Source organism: Rissa tridactyla, chromosome 13 (genome assembly GCF_028500815.1).
Source record: "Rissa tridactyla isolate bRisTri1 chromosome 13, bRisTri1.patW.cur.20221130, whole genome shotgun sequence".
NCBI lineage: Eukaryota > Metazoa > Chordata > Aves > Charadriiformes > Laridae > Rissa > Rissa tridactyla.
Window position 1 is genome coordinate 12,110,345 of NC_071478.1, and position 26,613 is coordinate 12,136,957.

At 41.4% G+C, this 26,613-nt stretch overlaps 1 protein-coding gene across 6 annotated transcripts; it reads left to right on the plus strand.

Annotated features, from left to right (window-relative positions):
- The first annotated feature begins 1,734 nt into the window (after positions 1-1,734).
- Positions 1,735-26,261, plus strand: PATZ1 (POZ/BTB and AT hook containing zinc finger 1). Of its 6 annotated transcripts, none has more exons than XR_008469208.1 (7): positions 1,735-3,067; positions 5,438-5,501; positions 8,837-8,908; positions 11,265-11,436; positions 17,214-17,351; positions 19,172-21,901; positions 25,431-26,261. XR_008469208.1 is itself a non-coding variant. In XM_054219934.1 (6 exons), exons 1-6 carry the CDS (start codon positions 1,779-1,781, stop codon positions 19,588-19,590), a joined length of 2,154 nt encoding a protein of 717 aa, XP_054075909.1. In that variant the 5' UTR covers positions 1,735-1,778; the 3' UTR covers positions 19,591-26,261. The 6 variants fall into 6 exon arrangements, 3 of the variants coding, with proteins under 3 accessions (XP_054075909.1, XP_054075910.1, XP_054075911.1); XR_008469209.1 differs by having other exon boundaries at positions 19,172-20,342; positions 21,780-26,261; XR_008469210.1 differs by having other exon boundaries at positions 19,172-20,342; positions 25,507-26,261.
- The last annotated feature ends 352 nt before the right edge of the window (positions 26,262-26,613 follow it).

The window sequence follows — 26,613 nt, forward strand, 5'->3', positions numbered from 1 at the left end:
CAGAATAGTTTAAGTGACGATATCGGATCGTGAATGGGTCATCCAAGGATTCTTAGTTGGGCTTGATTTTACAAATGCAAAAAAAAAGTGCCCTTGGAATGCTTTAAAAAGTATTGTCTTTAACAAAACAAAGAACTCTGTTTTGGGGGGGAGGGGGGTAAGATTTCTTTAAAAGTAGAGAAGAAGTCTAAGAGACAGAAAACAAATTTCATCTGAAAATGAGTAATGATGATGATGTTGAAACAGAAGCTCTTCGTTGAGACCTTGAGCGCTCGGGGAGGATTCAGCACCAGGACAGTCCAAGCATCCCCGACGGCGAGTTACAGCGGTGCCGTCGGGAGCGCTTTGCCCGGGGCCTGGGGCAGGTTCCCGGCGGGGCAGCGGGAGCCCCGGGGAGCGCCAGGCTCGGCGGGGCAGCAGAGTTTCCCCAACATGGAGGCAGGAACTCGGGTTTTAGCTGTGCCTCCCGCAGCCCCCGGCCCGCGGGTACCGTTTCTCTCGCGGGGAGGGCATTTTTGCAGGGGAAGGATTCCCGCTGTCCCCCTTCCCTCCCCCACCCCGCCGGCGCCTGGCTCTTGTAGCCGGGCTGAGAGTTGATCCCAGTGCGGGGGGTGGGGGTGAGAATCGCAATGAAAGACCGGGGGGAGGCCGCTCTGCTCTGCAGCCCCTGGCCCCTCCGGGATCGGCTCTCCTCAGGCGACGCGAGGAGGTGGGGGCCGCTCTGCGCCTCTGCAGCTCCGGCAGGGTTTGCATTGGACGATTTGTGCCTAGGGGGGGTAGGGGGGGAGGTTGCCTGCAGCCCCCCCACCACCACCCCCCCCGCCCCCCGCCGGCCCCTCCTCCTCCCTCTCCTCCGGGAGGGGGGGCCTGGGGGGCGAGTTGCAGCCCGGATATTTGGGGGAGGGGGCGAGCGCAGCCCCGCCGCCCCCGTGTGCCGCGGGCGGGGGCCTCGCTGCCGGCTCGGCATTGGAGGATCGGTGCTGGGGAAGGGGGAGACTGCAGCCCCCAGCCCCCGCGGGCGGGCGGGGTGGGGGCCGGCCTGCTGGCTGTGGCTGCTCTTGCATTGGCGGATGCGGGGAGGGAGGGGGGCAGGAAGCGGGGGGGCAGGGGGGAGCCCGAGTGGCTGGAGGGGGGGTCTCTATGAATAGGGTGGGGGTCTTTTCGGCCAAAGAAGAGAGGAAAGTTTGCGGCGCCGGTGGTGCGGGTGCGGCGAAGCGGGCGGGGCCGGGACCGGAGCCGGCGGCGGCGGCGCTTGGTCGGGGAGCAGGAGCCGGGGGGCCCCCGCTGGATTTTTGTAGGGGGGGTGGTATCGCCCCCTCCTTCTCCTCCCCCCAGGGGTGAAAGTGCAAGAGGAAGTGCAGCCGCTGCCATCTTTCCTCCGCTCCAAACACACAGGGACGGACGGAGCCGGCAGCCCGGAGCCGCAGCCGCCGGAGCCCCCCTCCCTCCCGGCTCGCTGCAGCCGCGCCGCGCACGCCCCTTCCCGCGGGCGGCCTCCGCGGCCGCAGCGCCTCGTGGCGGCCGGCACCGGGCGGAGCTCGCGCGCCGGCGGCCGCGGCGGCGCGCGCCCCTCCGCCGCCCGAGCCTTTTGTCTCGCCCCCCCCCCTCCTCCCCCCGCCGCCGCCGCCGCCATCCCCTCGCGCTGTGCAGGGAGCGCAGCGCGCGCCGCCGCCGTCGGCCCGGAGAGGGGCGGGGAGGAGGAGGAGGAGGCGGCGCGCGCCGCCGGGCGGCCGGAGAGCGCGCGCCCCCTGCGGGCGCCAGCGGGGCGGCGCAGCCCCATGGAGCGGGTGAGCGAGGCCGCCGCCTGCGGCCCCTCGTCGGGCTGCTACACCTACCAGGTGAGCCGGCACAGCGCCGACATGCTGCACAGCCTCAACCAGCAGCGCAAGAACGGCGGCCGCTTCTGCGACGTGCTCCTGCGGGTGGGCGACGAGAGCTTCCCGGCGCACCGGGCGGTGCTGGCCGCTTGCAGCGAGTACTTCGAGTCGGTGTTCAGCGCGCAGCTGGGTGACGGGGCAGGTGGTGGCGGCGGCGGTGGCGCGGAGGGGGGCGCGACAGAGGCGGCGGCTGGCGGGGCTGCGGCGGCGGCCGGCGGGGCCCCCGGGGGCGGGCGGGAGCTGGAGATGCACACCATCAGCTCCAAGGTGTTTGGAGACATCCTGGACTTCGCCTACACGTCGCGCATCGTGGTGCGGCTGGAGAGCTTCCCGGAGCTCATGACGGCCGCCAAGTTCCTGCTGATGCGCTCCGTGATTGACATCTGCCAGGAGGTCATCAAGCAGTCCAATGTCCAGATCCTCGTGCCCCCCGCGCGCCCCGACATTATGCTCTTCCGTCCAGGGGCTGCAGACCTTGGGTTCCCTCTTGACATGACCAACGGTGCCACTTTGGCACCCAATGGCAACGGCATTGCTGGTATGCCCGAAGACGAGGCCACACGGGCTGCGCTCAGTGCTGCGCAGTCCTCCCTACCTGTTCTGCAGGGCGTGGACCGCCTGCCCATGGTGGCAGGACCTCTGTCCCCACCACTGCTGGCCTCACCCTTCCAGAATGTTGCTGCTAGTGCCCCCACTTTAAGCACCAAGAGGGGCAGAGGGCGTCCCCGTAAAGCCAATCTCTTGGACTCCATGATGTTTGGTACACCAGGGGGCCTGCGAGAGGCTGGTATCCTGCCTTGCGGCCTCTGTGGGAAAGTGTTCACGGATGCTAATCGTCTTCGTCAGCATGAGGCTCAACACGGGGTGACAAGCTTACAGCTGGGCTACATAGACATCCCACCCCCAAGACTGGGTGAAAATGGTGTCCCTGGTCCGGATGACCCTGATGCACCCCGAAAAAGAAGCAGGACGAGGAAACAGGTTGCCTGTGAGATCTGTGGCAAGATTTTTCGGGACGTGTACCACCTGAATCGGCACAAGCTGTCACACTCCGGCGAGAAGCCTTACTCTTGTCCAGTGTGTGGCTTACGGTTCAAGCGGAAAGACAGGATGTCCTATCATGTTCGATCTCACGATGGCTCTGTGGGAAAGCCCTACATCTGCCAGAGCTGTGGAAAAGGCTTTTCCAGGTAAGGGAGCATTTATAAGGACCATAGGCGCAAGTGGAGACCTAGGAAGTTGTCTTTCCTATCCCTTGGGAAACAAGAACAATTTGTGCTTAGGACAGTTTGGCTGTTGCATTTTAAAATGTCTCTAGAAATGGGACTTCCATCATTTTCGTTGGGACGCTGTTCTACAGTCTCTTGAAAGGGTTTGAAAGTAATTAAGACGTAGAATTGGGAGTCAGCTGGCTTCTGGGTAACATTCCCAGCTTTGTCCCGGAGTTGTATGCGTGACCTTGGGCAAATCAGTTAGTCTCTCCCTCAAACGACTCTTCTGTGAAATGGGTATTGAAATAATTACCTACCTCACATAAGTGTCTTGAGACTACTGATTTGTAGGTAGTTTGAAGGTGCTGTTGAAGTGCAAAATATTAATACATCTCAAGATTATTATTTTTCTCGTATCCATTTTAAATTTTCTTTTTCTTAACTTCCCTTCATTTCTCTTAGTTCGTAATGTTTTTTATCACCCAAATGTGAAGGAAGAGGTGAGATTTCAAAGGCTGCAGCATCAAGTATCTTTTAATACATGATCTTTGTGTCCTTTGGGTTTACATCCTTCTGAAGGGGATCCTGTTTCTGCCCTGCAACATACGTAAGATCTGTGCATTTAATGTTGCTGATTTTTTGTTGTCGCTGTTTGTGGGAGTTAATTTAATAAGTAGTTTGATACACGTAGTCGTGTTAGCGGTATCTTATAGTCTGAGTTATGAATTATGAATTAGAAACTTTTTTGGAAGTTTGCTTTGAGGCTCGGAGTAGCGGGGGGAGGGGGATGCGTACACTCGGTGTTACTTTTGTAGCAGCAGTCAGTTTTCTGCAGCAGTTGATTTGCTCTAACAGGAGGAGGGAAGGAATCAAGGTACAGAAACAAATCGAAAGGCTACTAAGCTGTATAGGCACTGTGCCCCTGCTAGCTCTGTTTTTGGTAGAGGGACCTTTTGTTCTTGAAATAAGTTAAGAAAAAGTAACTTTTTTTTTTTTTGAAATTAGCAATAATTAGGGCTGCATCTTCATAAGGACTGCAGATTTACTGATGGAAAGTCATAAAATGAAAGTTTCATCTGTGGCTAGAAGTGAAAGTATTTTTCTTGTTATAGTGCTACCTGGGATCATCTACCTATTTTCATTCACACTTGATTTCTGCTGTTGCTGTGTGGAAGACTTTTTAGCAGGGGAAAGTGAAAGATACATGTTGAGTTCTCATTTTTCCCAGTAAGTTAATGTGAGTCGGCAGGAATGCTGTTATAAAAGTAAACAACAAAAATGCCTACACATCTTCGTAAAATCAAAGTATGAATGAAAAGTGGAGACTCTTTCTTTAAGTTTCAGTATTGAGTAGTAGGAGCAGCCAAAGGAAGTTGGAAGCGCGATGTCTAACGTTAGTCTCCTTTCCTTCATTCAGTAGCCCAGCACGTGAGGTTGCTAGGCTTGAGGTACCCAGAAGGACCCCCAACCAGTCTGTCCGGTTACACCGCTCCAGCCCACTTGCTGGAGCATCAGGTTTAACAGCTCGACTGCAAAGTTCAGTCTATTTTCTGTCTGCAGTGCGTGAATTCCATCCCGCGCCCTCTCATTGGCGCAGCTGGAAAGTTGGGGGAGGAGAGGGTGGAGAACTTGTTTCCAAGCAGTTTTGGCCTCATACAATGAAAAGCTTTCTTCCCACTGGGAGAAACTCCCACCAGGAAAATCTGCAGCTATTCAGTCCTCTCTTCTTCAAAGTAGGCTTTACTCGTTGTGAAGAATGGTCTAACATATTTTTCAGTAATAATTTGCTCTTCCATTGCACCTTCTAGTTGGGACTTTCAGAGCACTTCACTTGTATTAATGCAGTCTTCCCACCAAGTTGTGAGTTAAGATGGTATTTTTTCATCTTGCTGTTGGAAGATGTGTCACAACAACAGAGTTTAGAGTCAGTCTTTTTGCACAGAGGTGTTTAAAGTTGGCTTCTTACATCCGTGTTTGGGACGTAAACCAAAAGGGTCTGATTTTCAAATATTGAGCAACTGTAAGTCAGAGTGCCCTGATTGTTAAGATCTAAGTAGGATTTTGGAAGGGGACATGCAGGCTTGAAAACTGTAGCTTGTATTTCCTGTTTTCTCTGATCGTTCAGTTATAATTTCTTCCTGAGAAAATGCTGCTTTTTTAGCAAGTTGGAGAGGGCACTTATCAAGGTAGAGTCCCAGTTGTTGGTGAGCTGGTTCTTGGCAAGTTAAATATCACTACATTTGTAATAGATCCACCACTGGGATCTTTTTGTTGTTGTTGTTGTTGTTAAAATTGTAAGTTTATTTTTAGTATTTCTTTTAAGTGTGCTTATGTGTATTTTTTTTTAAGGCCAGACCACTTGAATGGACACATCAAACAGGTGCATACCTCAGAGAGACCTCACAAGTGTCAGGTAGGAGCTGGACGGGTTTAGACTGATGTATGTAATCTTTGGTATTGCATTTATGTGTGCAGATAATTGTGAAGTATCAGTAAAAATACCATTTATGTGTGAATTAGGATAAATGTTTGTGAATAACAGCATTCAACAGTGACAGCTGCTTTACATCCCTCCTGCCCCCCAACCCCTTGTGTCATCTACACCTTTGGTCCTCCTGCCTCGCTCCCCTTCTACCAGATCTTCCCTACTGCTCTGTCCCAGTCTCACCCTGGATCTCTTACCCAGCCACCTTCTCCCTGGGCTTACAGTCAACATCACAGCTGATTCCCTCCACCACCCTCTTTTTGGTTTTTGTTTTAGTTTTTATTTCAGTTGTTGCCAACAGGAGGCTCCAATGCTGACTTCATTTTTTTAGAATAATTCCAAATAAAATTGGTAAATTATCATAACTTGCCAAGATTCTCTTTTTTTTTTTTTTTTAATCACATAGCCTTCGGAACATTGCACTGAGCAAAATTAGAAGCTTTTTTTTTATCCAAGGGGGAATATAGATAACAGCATACAGTATCGTATCATATGCAATACAATGTCATAATGTTTTATATAGTTTTTTACAGTTAATAAATTATTCGTTAGGGTTTGAAAGATCAAATCAATACAGATATTTTGTAATTCATTCATAGATAGATTTAAAAGGTGCCTGGAAGTATTAATTAAAACCAAAGTTGAGAATCAGCTTCCACTATCACCCACTGCCTTCACATAGTTGTTGGGCAAACTTCTAAAACATTCGTTGGGTTGACAGTCTCCATGCTTGCTCTCTGAAGAAAGATTTATTTAATTATTTATTTAAAGAAAGTTGGAGCAAGATAATTTTAATTTTATTGGAAGACAGTGAAGGTTAGAGGATTTTTTTTCTTCTATAATTTTTAAGCACATTTCATGAACCTCATCAGTCCTACATGACTGCTGCCTCCTGATCTGCGTTTTTTTTTTCCCCGTCTCTTGACACACCTCTCTTATGTTTCCTCTAAATTGTTAGAGTTTTTAAATGTTTTGCAACTTTAATAATCCAGTGAACAGTTTTTCAGACATATAGAGCCTTCTAAAGGTTTATGTTGATCTCCATATGATCTGTGGAAGCCCAGCACCTTTGAAAATCAGGCCATAGAGCCTTCACATTGTTCTAACTGCATATCCTATATAGAGCCTTAGATTGGTCTAAGCTTCTTAAGATGATTTAGGGGTTATAGATTTATATAAATTGGAAAATTCCACCCATAAAAAGACTTCACAAATTGAGGATAGCAAGGGGTCTGGGTGGATGTACTGAAGATAACTCCAGATTTTTTCCATAAGCAGGTATTTGTGTGCAAGTAGGAAAACTGATGTTTAGGTCCCAACAGAAACTCATCAGTCTTTTGCCAGTTGATATCAAGGTTACTGTCGTTCAGTTTATGAATAGTGTTGATAGACATGAATTGTCCTTTGCTAGCTGATTCCTGATAATACTTTTTATAGTTTTCTGATCAATATAAGAGTATTAAATATAAACTCTGTAAGTGTGAATCACTAAGAGTGAGAAAGTCAAGAAATATGGAAGCTAAGATTGTATACTCCATTGCTCAGTTCCATCTCCTTGCACACGTGTATTTTGTGATAGCAATTTCTAAGAACAGTCTTTCTCATTGTGTGGTGTTTAAAGTGCTGTAATACTGTATGCACTGTTCATTTCAGTTAAAAGGTATAGGCTATAGGTTACAAGCATCAGGACAGAGTTGAGATTGTCATTCAGGCTTGGTTTGTTCTTGATTTTTGACTGCTTAACCCTGCAAAGTTAATTTTTCATTAATCTTAAGATGTAGAAAATTTGTTAAAGGGCTGTTGTGTGTCTTCACAAAAAATACTTCATAATATCCTGTCAGATTTAGAAAGTCTTCTTAAATATGCACTGATCTGATGTACATAGTACAAACCATGGAAAGGATGCTGTCACGCTGAAAATTTGTTTCAAATCTCAAAGATGATGTGTAAATCCATAAAATTCTCCTTGTGATTATTTCATAACCAGTAACACTTCTGTTCCATGATGTGTATCTAAACACAGAATCCAGCCACTCAGAAGGAAAATAGCTTATTATTGGTACGTCGTTTCCCCATTTTCCATTGATTTTGTTTGGCAAATTAACTCCCCGTGAGAGTAGCCTGAACATCATTGAGCATCCTTTTTGAATCTGTTGAGTTCCTGTTGAAAATTCCTGTTATTGTGATGTTTTGTTTATGTTTACTGCAAAAGAGAAGTACTCTATCAGTAAACAGAAAAGCTTTCCGTAGTCCTCTGTCATAATGGCATTCTTGAAAGTGGTGCTCTGTTAGGATTTAAACAAAATCCACTGGCCATTTACCTGAGCCCTCATGTATCTTGGCAAGCCAGTGGATAGATAATATTTTGTTTATGTGGCATCATGGTACAATTTTGGACTAATAAAACAAAACTGTGAAGGTGTCAACCCAACTTCAGAATAAATAAAATGAAACTATGAGAAGGGGGACAACTATAAGCTGAACGTCACTGCAACAGCTATAGTTCTCAGTGCTCAGCATGTAATCCTGCACTCATCCCCCTAAAATAACAGTTGTGCTTTATGGATCTTTGAAAAAATATTGGAAGTTCCAGCACCTGTAGCACCTGATGCCAGTCAAAGACCTGATTCCAGCTTTTTCTTTACTGTTAAAATAGACTGAGCATAGGGAAGGCCTCCACAGAGCCATGCCAGCTGAAAAATTGGATTCAAGAAGTTGTTCTGGTGTCCAGACAAGACACCAAATGACACTCTGGATCTTTTGCCCTGGATTGTTGTACTGGTGATTTTGCTTTCTTTCTTTTTTTTTTTTTTTTTTTTTTTTTTTTCAATCTGGCAGTTGAGTTCTGGATATAGGAGATGGGGTAAGTCAGTTTTCTGGCCATAATGGGATAGCTCAGTTTGGTAACTTGTCATGGGAAGGGCTGATTCCGGGTTGTTGGCTTTTGAGTATGAATGGTATGAAAGTTAGGCTGCATTTTGGGAGGAAATGGTGATCTGAAAATCTGTGGACGCGAAAGAACAAGGGGAGAAGACAGAAGTTTGCTCCTTCTCAGAGGCAAGAGACAGGTTGTTCTTCTGGCAATTTAAATAAAAAAAAGAGAAAAATGCAGATTAAATCTAAGCACAACTTTTGACAAAGAAAAAGATCTATTTATTTAAGTAAACCTAAAATTGGCATCCCGAGTCCAGTGCTTTTCCCATTGATTTCAATGCAGAATGAGTTTCTTCCTGTCCTAATTTCTCTTACTTCCTGCCTATTAGCAGGAAAATGGCAGCCACCATGGAATAAGCTCAGAGACATCCACATCCATAGAAAAGTTGAAACTTCAAGAGGTATTTCTTAAACAATGTTTTTTAAACTTTATATATATTCTTTTTGATCTATTTATATACCTGTACAATGTTTGATAGGAAAGCACTGGAGAGTTTTCTTCTATGATTAACAATTAATGATAAATACTTAGCACTCATTTAGCACTTCACATCTTTTGTAAAATAAAACTTTTTTTTTTCTCTATACCTTTTATAAATATTAACTATTTGAATATTAACTTTGGGGTTTTCTTTAAATCTAGTCCTGTCTCCCATTGTTATGGTTCAGCTAAACTGGTTCTTGCTTTCTCCACTGGACTTAATTTTTTTTTTTAAGCTTCTTTGCAGATATATTTGCTATATAGCTTATCCAAAGGTAAACTTTGCACAACTCAGCAGCAAGAGTGAGAAATCAAACACAGAAATGATTATATTGCCTTTCCCTAATCTTTTGACTTGCTAAGTTCAATATGGGACAGATATGGTTTTACTTCTGGCATCCCTGTATTTATGTGGTTTGTCTCTGGTCTGCTTCATCAACTAATGCACTCCCAATGCTTTTGTGTGGATGCTTACTGTGGCTCAATATTTTTGGACTTCTTGATGATGGATCTCTTGGCTGTCATCTTTGATTGTCTAGTTATGTATCTTTAGTTGATATCCAACATATTGATTAGTATCAGTGCTGGAATCCTGCCTTAAGCGAGTGTTTAGTAAGTAAGTGAAAGCTGCACCTGTTTTGCTCAGCGCTGTGTACTGCAGTTTCAAATTAAGAGAAATCTTTCATGTTTGAGGATTTGCCTCTTAATCGTCACTACTTGTAATTTATGAATCTTTGTATGGTGAGCTTAGTTAAACTGTGTGTATCACAGAGATCCAGATAATTTTACTGTTGTCTGTTTAAATTCATTAAGTCCTGATCCTCTGAGGTGCTAAGTCTTGTGCTTGCTGTAGAGTAGCCTCAGCTGTATGAGAGTTTACCATACTAGGCATCTCATAGGATTGAACAAGCGTAAAGCCTGTTGAAATTGATAGGTGCTTTTCAGCTGCCTTCAATGTTTTTTGGATTAAGCTCTTGATTAAGTAAATTATATAAAATTATATGGGTTATCCTCTTCTGTATTATCAATTTCACTTATTTGAAGTTATAATTTTGTAATTTTACTAGGATTGGTACTTTAACAAGTCTATCTCTGTTGAAACGGTTGTTTATTTACACACTGACACTTGACAGAATGTATCCAGTTCCCATGTCGTTTAATAGTCTCATGTTATCTCTTAGAGGGTTCTGGTTATACATCTTAAAGCTGCATTATTTTATATAAAGGTATAAATGAAACACTGTACACTCTTATATGTCACTGTTGCCCGCTTAGTCTGGTCATTCTAGCCTATGTTTGCATTTGTTTTTCCTCTTCCACTTGTGAGCAATGGTTTCAGACTGTATCTTTAATAATTGCACAGTGTATTGCTGATGATTTATTTTATGGTGTTAGAGATAGAGCAAGCCTTTCAGAACCGGCAGGCTGTTGTAGTAGGCTATTATATACATGCCTGCCTGCCAATGCTATGATTATAAAAATGGGAGGGAGCCTCCGCTCATCTTATCATATGGATTATGTCCAGGAAGTGGGCAAGTAGAATCAATATTATCTTATGCCAAATCAAGCTTGTTTCATGGTAGTAAGAGGAATATGATACCTTGATCAGGGGTAAGTTATAAACGGATTACAGTGTCATGCAGTTATTTTGATACCTGCTCAGTTCTGAGGCTTCACTTCTACAGTTTGTCTGTACTGCCACTGTGAATACCAGGATGGATCTTTTACTGTCTTTTGTCATATTCTCATCCCAGCCAATTCGCTGATGCTTTGTTTGTATGTCTTCATACTCTAAAGGGATTCTGTGTACTGAAGTTAGATTGATCAGATCAAAGAGTAAAATTTAGGAAGATAACAGAGAGAACGTTTTGAGTGGCCTAAAGTGATTGTAATGACTCAGTGAAATGGCAGAATTTATCGTAAATGGAATGAAGTGGTTTGTGCTATTTCTTTTATTAAATATTACTTAAAGTTTTAGTATCTTCATCCTCAGAGAGGACCTAGGCCTTACAACCCTATCTTGATTTAGGTTTTACTATCTAGTATGTTAGAGTTGTTTTCCTGCTTTCTTAATTCTTTTGAGTAGTAACATCACATCTCATGCAGTATATTGGTGATTGGAATTTTTTATTTGTGGGAAAATGGCTCGTGCATCATGTCATTTGTGTGTTTGCACAGGGTCTAATGTATTTACTGTAAAGAATACTAAATATATTCAACATTATCAGTGCTTTTAGCAGAGTTGATGAGTCACATGGTTCTCATTATACCTGCAGACTTGTAATGCTTCCTTTGCCACTCGTGACCGCCTGCGCTCACACCTAGCATGTCATGAAGACAAAGTTCCATGCCAGGTGTGCGGGAAATACTTGCGAGCAGCATATATGGCAGATCATTTGAAGAAACATAGTGAAGGACCAAGCAATTTCTGCACTATCTGTAACCGAGGTAATGAAGAAACTAATTTTTTATTTCAGTGGGATGGACAACACTTGAGGGAAGCTGTAAGGCTACGTGACTCTGCAACAGGAGGAGGTTATATCATATATGTGTACATGTTCTTTGTTTTTCTTGTTGAATACTTAACCTTAAAACTACAGGTCTGGCCTTTTTACATGGCTGATAGTTCCTTAAGAAACTCAGTTTAAATCTGAAGCAAATTGTTTCTAGACAGTTCTAAGAATTTTATTTGCTAAATACCCAGATCCTTATAAAAATAACCATGGTATGTTGCCTTGGTGCTATTCACCATACACCTTTTTTTTTTTTTTTTTTTTTTTCTCTGGCTGGTTAGACTTGAGTCTGCATTAAGTTTGGAAGAAGAATCTTTGAAATACACACCAAGTTGAAAATTATACACTGTACATAAAAAAATCTACATTATGTTACCAGTCTTGCTTAACCTCCTGGTGCAGCAGTAGAGTCAAGCTGCTTCTCCCTCTTAACCCAAGAAATTGCTTTGTATTAACATACCTGTCTAAAACAAATTTTGTAAAGAGTACTAGAAAACTGCTTTACCTTTATTTGTACAAATACAGCTTTTCATAGAATCATAAGAGTATCTCAAGTTGGAAGTGACCCATAAAGATCATCAAGTCCAACTCCCAGCTCCTCACAGGACTACCTAAAACTACACCATATGACTAAGGGCTTTTGAAGCTTTTCCATCTGTTTGTGGTACTCTTCAATTGGAGAGAGTTGTAAAGTTAGGCTTTGTGGGATGTAAGGCAAGCTGGAAAAAGAATTTTGATTTATTGGTGTATTTTTTTTAATTATTAATACACAACTTCAAAATACATTGTTTGCTCACACAGGCATACGTGCCTATTAAGTGTAGGAAGACATTGCTGCTGTGTTTTGGGATCTTGTTTTTTCTGATGAGTCATTTTTTTATGTTGTGTGTTTCCTTTTCTAATTTAAGAGAGGTGAAATCTTTTGAGAGAATAAAGCTGTTCTGTATTTAATGTGTGGACAGTACAGGGAGCTTTTGGATGACTAGGAGTTGATGAGTAATGACAGACATTAAATTGCAAGGGAGATATTTCAAGTAGTTGAACTGTCTGTTAGGCCCTGAAAGTGATGTTAACAGTTTGAGTGGAAATGTCATCTGGGTTGGAAATCTTCAGATTCTGAAGCTCCAGGTAGATGAACGCAATGAAGCTTGGCCTCCTTTTCAGCTGAAGGCCTATCTTCTGAAAAACTGCTTAAGCTTATCCTGATTCTTTTTGTGGTAACAACATGGAAGACACTATCCAAGATCCAGGTGCTATCCTGCTCTCCTTCAGTTGAACGTGATGCCAAACAGAAACTCATATGGGTTGTGAGGAATTGTCTTGTTTCCAAGATTTGTGAGTTTGAGTTTCAATTTAACTACCACTGGGTGTCACTGCAGCTCTTTCGAAATTCAGCCAGCATGACAAAGACAGATCTGGCATTCAAACAATGAAATGACTAAATGGTTTATTCATATTTTACAGGTTTAAATGTACGGTGGAAACTTAAATAGACACTTCTCTGTAGAAGGATAGGTGTTGCAAGCTTTAAGCAACTGCTTTCTCCTTACAGTTTGTGTATTTCATATGTGTTGTCAGAATTCAGTCTGCTGTTAATTTGATTTTTATATCAGCACTTAGAAAACATAATTCATCTGGTGAATTAATGTTAAATATCTAGTTAGTGTTAAAATTAATAGGAAAGGGAAGTTACAGACTGGATTTATCAAACAACTGTGGTATGAACTCATTGTTGTATGCTGTGAATTTTGATTATAGATTTATAATTCATGATAGCAGAATTTTTAATCCAAAGTATTTTAGAATAAAATTATTCTTCATTGTTCATTGTTTTATATAGATATCTTTTAAATTGTAGAACCTGGTAAGATGAAGTATAGTAGAAAATTTATGGGTTGTAAACATCTATCTGCTAGGCATTGGTGCAGTCAGAAGTTACATGCTGTCCCCCCAGCTGCGATTGTGCCATGGCTGTGATGCTTGTGCAATGGGCTTTTGTTTTATTCTTCCTTCAGCTAATGTGCTGGTATATTTTTGAATTGGAATTTAGCTAGTTCTGGATATAGTAATTGTCAAGCTCTGGATGTAGTAATTGTCAAGCAAGAATGCTCAAGCTGCTTGTAGAGAGAATTTTGGATGTTTGCCCACTAAAAAATAAAAAGGCGGGGGGGATAAAAAGGTGTGTCTTACACAGCTGAACATATCCTAGTGGTAAAGATAGAGCCGAGAATCCCTGAATTTATCCCGTCATACTGAGGGCTTTTCTGTGGAACTTCATTGTGTCTCATGTTCGTTTAAAGTACTAATGAATTTAGGAGATGGGGGAACTCAGTACCTGACTGAAAGCAGTAGCCACTGGTTTGCCATGTCACGCGTGTACCCATTTGCTGGTTTTATTTATTTATTTATTTTACAAAATGGCAGTATAATGTCCAAAAATTACCATCTGTGATTTGATGGTTTTTTGCCAGGTTATTTTCTTACTTAGGGTCTTTATCCTTAGGATAATTATGGAAGCAATTAAATCTGGTTAAATCAAGGAAGCTGTGCAATGTGGGTTTTTTCCCAGATTTTTTTTTTTTTAAAGAATTCATCTAAAATGTGCTTGTGAAAAATAATCCTCCATCCTCACTTTTTAAGACAAATGATCTTCAAGCAGTTTAAATAAAAAAGACCTACTCCTGCTTTCTTGTTACATAATCTTCTACTAGCATCCTTAGGAACTTTATTTGCTTGTGTGGGCTTTTTCAAAGAATTCAGGAGATTAAATGACTTTGGCAAGTCTAGAACTGGTGCTTTGTAATAACGTGCAACTCAGAAGATTCATGTTCTGTTTCAGACACATACGCATTGTTTGTTTCACAGAAATCAAATGAGTTAGGAGAAGGGTAAATATTCCAATCAAAAGATAGATGGATTTTTTATTTATTTCTTTTTTTACAGTAAGATGAATTCTTGTATATTTCATGGTGGATACAGTGTTGATTTAAAGTAAGACACATACTCCGGATGTTCCAGCTAAATTCAAATTAAAATTTTTGCAAAAGCAACATCCTGCAATTATTTCTGTAGTCTGTCTCCTTACAGATGCTATCTAAGAGATCAAGGAATAGGTCCCATTTACATAAAGCAGATAATTTCCTCTCTATGCATGTTTTTAATGTTGGTTCCTCTGGTATGAAGAAATAATCTGCTCTGCAAAGCTGAGAGATGTGTATGGGTAAAGCAGTAAATGCATTCCTCCTTTGAAAAATACTGCCACTTTATCCTCTGCATTAGTCTGACTTTGTTTTTAAAGAGATTTTTTTAAAGTAAAGGATTATTGTCTGTGAATTCCCATCTTCCTAGGATTCATAATTAAGGTCTGGTGGGGGGAAAAAAAAAGGCCAATGCTAAGTGCTTCAGAAAAAAAAAACAGGATAAAGACAACAACAACAAAATCTCACTTTAAACAGTCTCCTATGAAGCAGTTGGCATTCTTACTGCTTTGATGGAAGTTGATGACTCATATGTTCATCTGCCAAGTGCATAAAGGGGAGCTAACATACTTTGCAGGCAGTTTTCATTATATAAAACAATGTACGCTACAAATAGAATTTGCAGAGTTCAGAAACAATATTGTATAGCAGAGATTACAACTTCAGATTTTCCTGTGTCAATTGTAGTATAGAAAAACACTGAGTACCTGCATGTAGTCCTTTTTTAATGATTGGCAATGAGGTTTTAATGCATTGCTACATAAAGAGGCTCATCTCAGCATGCATGTGGTTATTAGACACGTGTATGAAATAAGCAAAACACCTTGCAGTTGAAAGTATCACCATTACATCTGTACGTTGTGTCCTTTTCTGTACCAGTGAAACACTGGTTCTTTCCATGTCTACAGTGAATTTTTGGTATTTGGAAAAATATATTGTATTGTGGCCCAGTGAGCAGTACAACATTTTGTGTCTGAGAGTAGGTCTTGCATTATTTCAGAGGGTAATATCCTTACATTAATTCCCTGGTTGACTTGGCCTAGGTGACTCTGATGCATTGTATTTTGAGAGTCATATGTTCTTGGTTTCTTTAGTTGTGATGTATCTAGTTTTCTGTACTTTTATCTTCAACTCAGGGGTCTACAGCAACTATCTCCTGTTCATTCTCAGCAACTTGCCCTTTTTCCCCTTCAGCAGGTTGCCGTGAAGTTCTGTCTTGCTCTGCAGGTCCTCTATATATAATTCTGAATAACCCCTGAATACTCCTTTAAGAAGAGTCTGGGTAGAGGGGTATTCTGTTGGGCAGACACAGAGAATTCTAGTGTAAAGCCACATTCATTATTAAGTTCAACACCTGAAACTAACAGCTGCTGTGAGAAAATCCACCCCAGAGAGGTGTACCAGTATTGGTTTTGCGTCCTTCCTCATATATTGTTATATATTATCAAATGTAAATGCAGTCATATCAGTATAAAAATGGCTTCACAGTGGTATATCTGTTCATACTTAAGTGAAGCATTGGTATGGAAGTTCTCTTTCAGGGCCTTGTGCTGTAAATGCTGTATTGGTTTAAAAAAAATCTAGGTCTTGGGTTTTCTCAATCTAGAAAAGGAACCTGTAACTTTGTCTGTGCTGGTGAAAATGGTATTGTGTTCTCTGTTGTTGAAGGAAGATGTTTCTAACATGAAAGCACCATAATATTCTGTTCAAAATATAATAGAAAATTAAGAGCATTGTTGATAGGCTTACACGGGTAGGAAGTCTTTAAAACTATGTCCTCCTTGTCCCTCATATATCGTCCAAATGTACTAGTACTAATTGCAAGTCCTATGAAAATTGAATTTTAAAACATTCCAAAATATATGTGGGATAATTTATTGCATTAAAGGAAAAGGCCATATTTGTGAGATGACAAAACAATTTAAAAAAGCACATGCACAAATGTAAAAAAACCTGTTTTGTTCAGAAATCAGTTGTTTGAAATATATGTTTTTAATTTAAGATAACAGATCAGAGCTAAAAGAAATATTGAAATTTCAGTTAACTTTCTTGGTTTTGTTAACCGCAGACAAAATATGAGTTGTCGTATGTGTTTTGAAACTCAGGATGAGCTGAATGGAGGAAATGTTTTTCAAAAATTACTATAGAACAAAATTGTATACCTTAAAAACTCAGTAGTTTTAGCTTTCTGCCTTCTAGGGGTCACTATAAATGCTAGAAACCTAACGGGAAAGCACGCTAAATACCAAAGAGAGGTGTTATTAAATGGCATTCCTTCAAATATTATCAGCATAAAATAAACTCAATTTGAACTATCATTCGAAGTATTAACAGATGATGAAGGCATTTTTAATAAAAATAAATAAAAGAATACAAAAATGGTGAAGAGACATTGGTGCCTTTTTGTATCATGTCTCTTCTGCTTTTTTTTTTTCCCAGAAAGTTTCATGTTATCTGCTAGTTTTGCTTACATAGGATTTGTTTCTTAAGGAGGCTGTTCTTTCATCATGACTTCCAAAAAACAAGTGAAGTCTAATGAAAAGTACGCTTTGCATTCATTGCCTGATTATGTCTAGAAATCCTACATGAGCATGTTGTAGGTAACTGGAGATCAAGGTAGTATAATGGCAACTTTGTAATGGGGAGTAAGAGCAGGACAAAGATTAACAGAACAGGGAAGGCAGATGTGTGTCTTTGCTGGTGGCAGGATCTCATCTCCTTTTATCTTGTTTAGGTTTCTCCTCTGCCTCCTACTTAAAGGTCCATGTTAAAACCCACCACGGTGTTCCCCTTCCCCAGGTCTCCAGGCACCAGGAGTCCATCCCGAATGGGGGAGCAGCGTTCCACTGCGTCAGGACCTATGGCATCAAAGGCAAGAGACTCGCTGCTCTGCACCTTGTTGCTCTGTGCAGAACTTTGTGTTGTGGGATGTTGGGCTGGGTGTGAGAAAGGGGAGGGAGGAAGGACAGAGAAAATACTGGAGAGAAGCTTAGGGAGATGCAGAGAAATTACATAGTATGTAATATCTGTCCTTGGACAGCCGATTTAATAAGTCTGGTGGATGCGAAAGGGTACATGAATTTTTGGCAGCTTCTTTGATTTTAGAGATTGAAGAAGCCATGTTAGCTCATCTTGACCATCTTCCTAGGAGCAATCAATATTTGAATTTTGCCTGAGGGGTGCAGATCCTTAGTCCCACTACACTTGAATCTCGCCGTCAGTCAAACCATGTTTCTGGTAAAGGAAGGAGGATCTGCAGAATGCAGTTCATAAAGATTTTTGAGTGGTGAAAGCAATATTCATCCTTGGGTTGATGAGGAGCCATACAACTATCTGTAATTAAACTCACACTTCTTAATGCTGTTGTTGGGGAGGAGAGGTAGAGAGTCATAACAGTACTGTTACTTTTTCGGTTTTTAACCTACATTTAACTTGGGGGGGTGGGAAGAAATTATTTAAAGAATAGCTAAGGAGTATTTAACTTCTGAATATGTAAAGCTGTGTGTTAATCTATGTAGAATAGCTTCCTTTTTGTTTCCTGGTTTAAGCTGTCAGTATTGCTGGTGAAGCTGAAACATCAGAAAATTCTTCAAAACCATGGTTGTCCCAAAAAGTTACATTTTTTTTCTTGCCCAGGATAACACAGCATGCTGGGTTAAACAAAGTCTGTGCCAACAGAAAGCTACAGTTGTGTAATTTTTTTCTGTTGAAGTCCTGATAGTTACTACAGAAGCACTTTGGTTTTGGGTGGGACTTAACAAGAGATTTACTCCAGCTCAGTGGTGTATTGATTTCATGCATATCGTGTTTGGTTTGTAATGCCGAGTCCAGAGCAAATCTGTCTTTTGGGTTGTGCCAAGTGATTCTTTGGTCTTATAGAGTTAATAGTAGATACAGCTTATTTGTATTCAGAGACTTGTTTAGGGAGTACGTCTGGGTTTCCCACGCTCATTCATATGCGCTGAGCAAAAAGTGTGGACAAACTTTCTTGGCATACTGCCAGAGGAGAATGGGGAATGCTCCAAACATACCAATGGCTTTGCCAGGATATGTATCCAATTGACTTAAAATAGTGTCCCTAACCTCTCTCCTGTTTCACACTACAATATTTAAAGATGGAACAATTTTAGATTATGAAGTTGCGCTTGTAAAAAAGAGTTCCTCAATACTAAATGGAATTGCAGTTCTTAAATAGCAGTAGCTCACTGCTGTTTTGTTGAGTATTTCCAGATTTCTTCACATCTTGCTGCAGCCTGTTATACTTTATTAGGTTTCTAGGGTCTCCCCCAAAGTATCAACAATATTCAGAAGTGTGGGAGTGACTTGTACAGTTAAAAAGTCATCATTAGGTCCATCCTTTTTTAGTGCCTGACGTATAAACATTGTGAGACATCTTTGGGATTCAAAAAAGTATTATATAAACCAGAGACCCATTATGGATGCATTCAATATCATGACAAATCCATAATAAAAATTTGGATGTTGCTCTGATAGCATCCTGTGGTTTATAAAGAGGACCTATGGTCAAGGGCTTTAGAATATGAAGGATTGCGATGTTAAGTGTGCATCATTCTGTCATGACACGCATTAATGAAAACAAGTGGTAATCAATATCATCTATTTGAATGCATGTTAAATAATTTTTGGGGGAGATAAGATTCTGAAAACGTCTCTCTCTTCTTTTTCCCATAGAAGGCCAGAAGTGTTCACATTCGGACCCGATTGAGAGTTCTGATTCATACGGAGACCTCTCTGACACCAGTGACCTCAAGACTCCTGAGAAACAGAGCACCAATGGGTCCTTCTCGTGTGACATGGCAGTCAGCAAAAACAAAATGGAGACGGAAGGAGAGAAGAAGTACCCTTGCCCTGAATGTGGCAGCTTTTTCAGATCAAAGTCATATCTGAACAAACACATACAGAAAGTTCACGTCAGGGCCCTTGGTGGCCCATTGGGGGACCTCGGTCCTGCTCTAGGATCCCCCTTTTCACCCCAACAGAACATGTCTCTCCTGGAGTCATTTGGGTTTCAGATCGTCCAGTCAGCATTTGCGTCATCCCTAGTGGATCCAGAGGTCGACCAGCAACCAATGGGGCCAGAGGGGAAATGAGATCAGTTTGATCCTAACAAAGCAAAGCAGCAGTCTGGCTATAACGATAAGATGCTGTGAATGAAAGAGGAAATAATGAAATTTGGTTCTATAGCTGAGAATTTTTTATTCATTTTAGCTTCCCTCTTTGTCTTGTGCCCTACCCCACCTTTAAACCTTCACTGGGGAGAAGGAGAAAATGCTTCTTAGCTGATGAATTACAGAAGATGGTGACCTGGAATAGGAGACATGACCTCAAACACCAAATGGAGCTTTAGAGGCTGCTGCTGGTGTTTTGTCATGATCTTCTAGAACAAGTGAAAGTCCTAGTGACCAAGGCACCTGGGGAGCTACAGCTACAGGGAGCTATGCTTTCGTTCTCTCTCTATTCCCCACCTTCCCTAACCTACCCCAGAAAAACAGTAAGTTTTAAAAACAGACCCATTATTGAATATAACATTAAGTAAAATGCCCCATGGTACCTAGCAGGTTACAATGCAGTTGTCCTTTTAAACACAGAAAAATTTAAAGAAGGTGAGAGAATTCGAACCCCTTCTGCCGTTTGTGAGGCTGTGAGTGCTGCAGCAGGACTGAACTGCTGAGAAAAATCACCATTCAGAACAGGTTGTTTCTGTTACTTTTAACCATTAAACTTGCTGTCAGGTTTTTAATTCTCTATTATTATTATTTTAGGACCTGTTGTAGTAAATTGCTACTGAAAAGCCAGTCTAAGGCGATACACAGAGCACTCTTAAAGCAGCAGTCACATTAGGGTTAGTATTAATTTTTTTTTTTTTTAGATGTACCATAATTAATAACTTGGCTAGTTGATTGTTTTAAGTCTATGAAAGAAATAGTTTTATGAAAAAAAAAGAAAAAGAAAAAAAAAGGAAAGAAAAATACCATTGCAGTCTGGTTGACTGGTGCTCATTTTTCATGTGGGGACCTAGGGTATAAACATGATCAGCTATCGGGTTAACACTATGTACCACTGACTTGTTTAGTGTGAATAAACCCAGGGGTTCACAGAGTGATTTTTGGTTTAATTGGATTGGACTCTATTAAAGAAGTTAGTATGTTACTTTGCATCCCCTCGTTTTGTCTGGTTTTTGAGCAATTTAGCCACCTGTCCGAAAGGTGTGCAAATGAGAACCAGTAAATAAGACATGAATCCCTCTCCACACTGTACTTTATTCTCAGTGATCTGGGCTTTTTGGCTACAGTCATGCTCTCCTGATCTGCCTCTAGTCAGGTTTGCAACTTTATTCTCAGTGATCTGGGCTTTTTGGCTACAGTCATGCTCTCCTGATCTGCCTCTAGTCAGGTTTGCAAAAGCCAGTCTTACTCCTTTCTTTTCCAAGAAGGGTTTCTACTGTAAGAGATGGGAATTGCATATCTCTGAAAAGGAACTGATTACAAAATGCAAAGAAGCTGGGCTCTAGGCTGTTGGAGGTTCCATTTAATCTGAAAATACCCCTTGTGCAGAAATAATGTCCTTTCTTAGCCCTTCCTTTCCTCCCATGTAACTTGTCAAAGTCTTTATGTACCAAATCCAGGTATAAATGTTGTTTAACACAGGGTTAGGAGTTAGGAATACTCTGAGTTATAATTATGGTTCTGCTGTTGATGCTCAAGGTCACATAGGACAGCTCACTGAATTTATTCCTTAATTTCCCATCTGTGAAGAGTTTTTTCTACATCACAATTGTTGTAAGGTTCAATGAGCAAAGACTTAAGCAATGATTTGGTAAACTAAATTGCTATGTGTACTGAATGTTTCTAGAAAGGCCACTCTGAAGGCCTAAGTCCCACACCAAACTTGCATTCTATTAAACAATAGCTGTCTCCATCATTAATACAATGCTGGAGCAGGATAGACCACCTCAGAGCAGGACCTACATCCTCTGCAGGAGATATGTCTGTATTAAATGTGAACATAGCCACAAACTGCTGTTGCGCCACAACTTGAGTTGCCCAGGTGCTCCTAATCCAACCCCTGCAGCTAATGCATTAACTGAAATAAAACACATTCCTGTTGTGTTTTTATGTTAGAATTATAGACGTTTTGTAAGTATATGGATTTTGGAATGATGTTTTAAATTCTACAGACTTAGAAGCCCCAGCTTCTCTCTTGTAAGAAGCTACTTTTTTGTACTTGCCCTCGAGTATTATAAACCAAGGATGAATAATCAATGGCTTTCTCTTTATAGCACCAGCACTTTCTAAATTGAGAGCATGTTGCAGTGGACTTGATGTATTGCTATTAATCTGTGTTGGGAGACTGAAGGACATGTTCTTCTCCATTCATCTTCCCCCAGAATCCCTGGAATAGGTATGAGTCTCATTTAAAAGGGGGAAAAAAAAAACAAACCAAGCCACCTTCAAACTAAAGCTTCATGGAATTGCTATTGCTGTACTGATAAGCTTAGTTGACAAGTAGAAACAGGACATTTCAGAAAGGTAACAAAACATGTTAAAATACCTTACAAATCTAGACTATGATGAGACAACCTTGTAAGGTGCCAAGCAAGTCAAGATAGAGCAGGCTTTCCAGTCAGTGTAACAATTCATTGGGATTAGCAAATGCAACTGCAGTCTCTCTGATTTACTAATAGCTCATATTTAAGCCACCAGGAAAATTTCTGTTGAATTGAGGCTGTATTCTGAAAGATGTAAGACGTTTGTGTCCCCGATTTTCCTATATGTGCTCAAAGAGGGTGCACTGGTCATAAAATTCAACTCCAAAAGCTAAGTCCAGAACACAGGATATTTTCATCCTACATTTAGCTCCATGGACTTTAGTGTTACTAGTGGGTTGAATTTTGGCTGTGTGCATCAGAATTTAATTCTGAACGCTACAGAATTTGACCTGATGAAACAAATGAAAAGCCTTGAACTAAAAAGGAAGCCTTTTAAAACACTGACTGTGCATTTTGCTTGTCAAAGAAAATGCTTACTAAGTTGTCATGAATACATTGAATGAAAGCTACTTCTCAGTCTACTGGACAGGGAAACAATTAGGCAGGAAGTTAACAATCCTGAAATAGCAGTTCTAGATCACCCTAGTGCAGAGACTAGTGCCAGCAGTAGGTTGGGCAGATCTTTAGTAGTGATGTGTTTTCAGAGCTTTTTGCTTCTTTGGGGCATATTGTTCCATTCTGGATAGTAATTGAATCTACATGCAAATTCTTTATATTCTGTACTTCGGGAAATGTCTGCTTCTCATAGACAGATACAAACAGAAAGCTCAGCCTCCTAAGTTCAGAGTGCAAAGGGAAATACTTAACATGCCCCGATCTGCAACCTCACTTAACTTGTTTCTATTACATTTTTCATTGTCACATCAGTGCATAGATGATAGTTGTTGTTTTGGGACAGCCTTTTTTTCCTTGTCATCTTTTTTGGTGGGAATGCTTTCCAATGTTTGAGTCAGTGCACTTCTTTGCCAAGAAGGGAACTTCAATTCATACAGATTTTGATAATCAGAGTTGTAGTATTTCTTTGTATTATAGGAGTCCTTAAACCCTCAGGCTCAGGGTTTAGCCCCTTGTGTGTTAGGTATGATGAAAACATCTTCAACCACCATTTATAACCTAAAGATAGGCAAGAAAGGAATTGATGCTTATAGGTGAATGAGTGAAATAAAGATGAAGGACTAAAAACAGCTTGCATGCATGCTTACGTGTTGTGTTGAATGTAGGGGCACAGACTTATCATTAGGCTTCTTTTGTTGCCTGAAGTAATTTATCTTTATGTACTGTTAATCCACAACAAATGCAAGGTAAAGCAATTTAATGTGAATTTATTCCATACTGAGTTAAATTAAGTGACATTACCTTGCATTTGTCATGTGCTGGATGAGTACAAAGAGACTTACTAGTGTGGCTCACCTGATGGATGCATGGTAACATGGTGCATGTGAGCTCTCAATCTTAAGTGATTTGCCCATGATGACGTGGGAAATTGATAGCAGAACCAGAAATTGAACACAGATTTTTCCTTCTCTCAATCCAGTGCCTTAACTATAGTAGGGCAAAGTATTATATGTTGGGGGGATGATTGTTTTGTTTGTTTTTTAAAGCCTAGAACTATAAGATGGTGTGGAGTTGGTCTTCCTACCAATCTTTTGAATAATTGCAAATGCCCAGTCACAATTTTAGACCTGTTTGAGTGCCAGTGACTTAGGGAATATTTGTTATTTCCCACATATTCCCTGAAATTATTGTTCCTCCCTCAACTGCTGTCAGCAGTAAGGAATGACTTGAATAGAAGAGCTGTGTAACTGAATGTCTATCTAACTCAACTAATTGAATTGATAGTATGAAAGCTAACCTAGATTTTGTAGGCTCTGTTGTAACTTTAGTGTCTTGTTTTTTCCCTAAATCTTTGTTCCTAGAAATCAATATCTGAACTTATGTCTTGAGTCTGGAGTGGGGTACCACTTTCAGCTTTAATTTTTTTAAGGTGCTTGCTTGAGGAAGTAGATGCCAAAGTAAACTTCAAAGGAACTCCAGACTTCAGTGTTGGAAGAATGAATGGAGAGCAGGAGCTCTCTTTGGGTTTCATGAGAGATAAATGGACAAAGTAAAAAACAGCTACCAAAATTTTAAGTAATGAAACAGGAAAGGCTTTTCTTTATCACCCACAAAAATAATCTGGTATTTTTAATTGTTCAGTGTGGAAGAAACTCTGAGAGCAAGTGCCAAACAAAACCATGGAATGTGTTGGCTTCTTCAGCATTATGAACATACCTTAACAGCATTATGAATATTTTAATGTAAATTAAGCCAGCTTTGTACCATTCACCTTTTGCCTGGGCACAGTACCTGAGTGTTAATTGAATAGAACATAAGCTCAGTGAATCTCTGAGCTTATGCTCTCAGTTCCACCCTGAGAGACAAAACAAATGAGCAAAGAGGGAATAAAAACAATAAGAAAACTTAAAAGGGAAAACAGATTCTGGAAGATTCCCACGTCTCCTGAGAGAGTCCTGTTTTGTATCCTGAACATCCTTTTCAAAACAAGATCCTTCAGCTATTGCGAATGAGCCTTTGGGAGTAGATTTGGCTTTCAGCCCAATCTGCTGCTCCATGTCCCTGTGAGAAGGCAGCGTGTTCCAGAGCACTGAGCCTGGGAGCCGGGGGGAGGCAGTGCTCCTGGGCCCCCGCCTGAGGCCACCTTTACTGTTGCAGAGTCAGCAGCAGCAACATTGACATAATCTCCTCCTCCCTGCTCTCTTGACATCTTCACCCTCCACACGCTCCTGTGCCAGTGTGGTACCTACTCAGATGTGTACAGCTCTGCCAATAACTGTGTTAGCTATAAAACAAACCCAAGAACTATTTGGCTAAAAAGAAAAAAAAAAAAAGAAAAAAAAATTAAAAATAGTTATGTGACATAACTGCAAAGTGGTGCCGAACAGGAGCAGGAACCCTGTCTATAAGGGGTTGTGGTGATGACTGGAATGGTTAAAGCATGTTCGTGAAAAACCACAGTTGTTTGCACTGTGGTAGCAGATACTGACTGGCTGTTTGTGAAGAATTAACACCTTGTGTCATCTCTAGCCTCTTCCTGTGTTCTGTTCCCATTTATAAAATGAGATGATAAGCCTTGGGTAAGAATCTTTCAAGATTTGATTGATGTGCCAAATTGTGCTGCACAATTGTGCTGCTGAACTCTGCTACAAACCTTTGGCCTCACTGACTTCAGGCGCGATGCAAAGTTAAACAAACATTTGGCCACATTTCTCCTGAAAGGTGAAATATTTAAATTAATTTAAAGACTGCCTGGCATTATTGATCTGCTCTCAGGGTTTATGTGAATCAAGCTTTTCTTGGGTGTCCTCTCTACTTGTACTGCAGTTTTGGAAACCTGGAAGTGCTCTGAGCTGAGATGTGCTGAAGGAAGGAGGTAACTGGTGTCTCATTGATGTTCCAGTGACTCCTTCACAGCTCCTGGGTGCCATGTGGACCATGGGGTCACTTCATACAGCCACTGGCAGCCATAAATGCTCTTGAGCTTCCTGCAGTCACGTAGTGAGCTTGGGTAAGTGTTTTTATAATAAATCAGTCTCATGCTTGCTAATAGCTTTTTGGCTGCTGTGTCTACAAACTGGTGCCTTCTCCAGGCAATCTTTACATGCCCTCTGCAAAGTTGTCAGACTGACTGCTGGCTCTTAAATAATCAACCAAGCCTTGCTCTTGGGCTCAGAATTTCTCTTCAGTACTGTTGTAATCTGAAAGTTTGCTGCAATTAGTGCAAATACACAGTGTAAGAGAGAAAATAAAAGGCTATTCTCAGACGTCCTGTAGAGTGAACAACTGAAACATGAGCGTGGGACGAGCCAGGAAAACTGGCATTTTTCCCTGGCTGCACGCCGTATGGAAGAGACAGTGCCTTGGAAGGGAAGGAGCAGAAAAGTTTGCCATTGGCTCTGATGAATCCCAATCCTGCTTTTACTGAAGTTGTTGGGAATCCTCCCGTCGTCTTCAGTGTGAGCAAGAAAGGATCTTAGGTGAGGATGGATGACTCTTTCCCTACTTGAATGAAGTCTCTTGCCTATTTATGGGCCTGCTTCTATTGAAACCGAGCCTGTTTTAGCCTTTTTGGGTTCTTAGGGACCTGTTTGTATAAAGCAACTTACCTACCTATCTTTTTTTTTTTTCTATTGTGTGTATTTTTTGTATGTTCTGTTGGAAGGTGAAGCCTCTGTAGAAGGGGATACAAAAACTGATTTTTAAATAGTAATAAACCAAAAGAGAATTAAACTCTGCAGGCTGCATGCATTCATTTCCTGGAGACGGAGACTAGAGACCATGAGTGCACAGAGAGACAGCCTGTATTTCTCATATCTCAAAATCTTGCCCTTTTCAGAGACAGTTCCTGTCTTTGCCCATCTTCACAGCTCCGTATGAAAACCCATAGTGTCATGGACAGGTTGCAATGTTGTGTATCATGATGGCCTTATTTTGACTAGAAAGTCCTTTCTCTGGGGCTGTGCGATGAGATTTCTTACATTATTTTAGCGTAAGTGGAGGGAGCAAT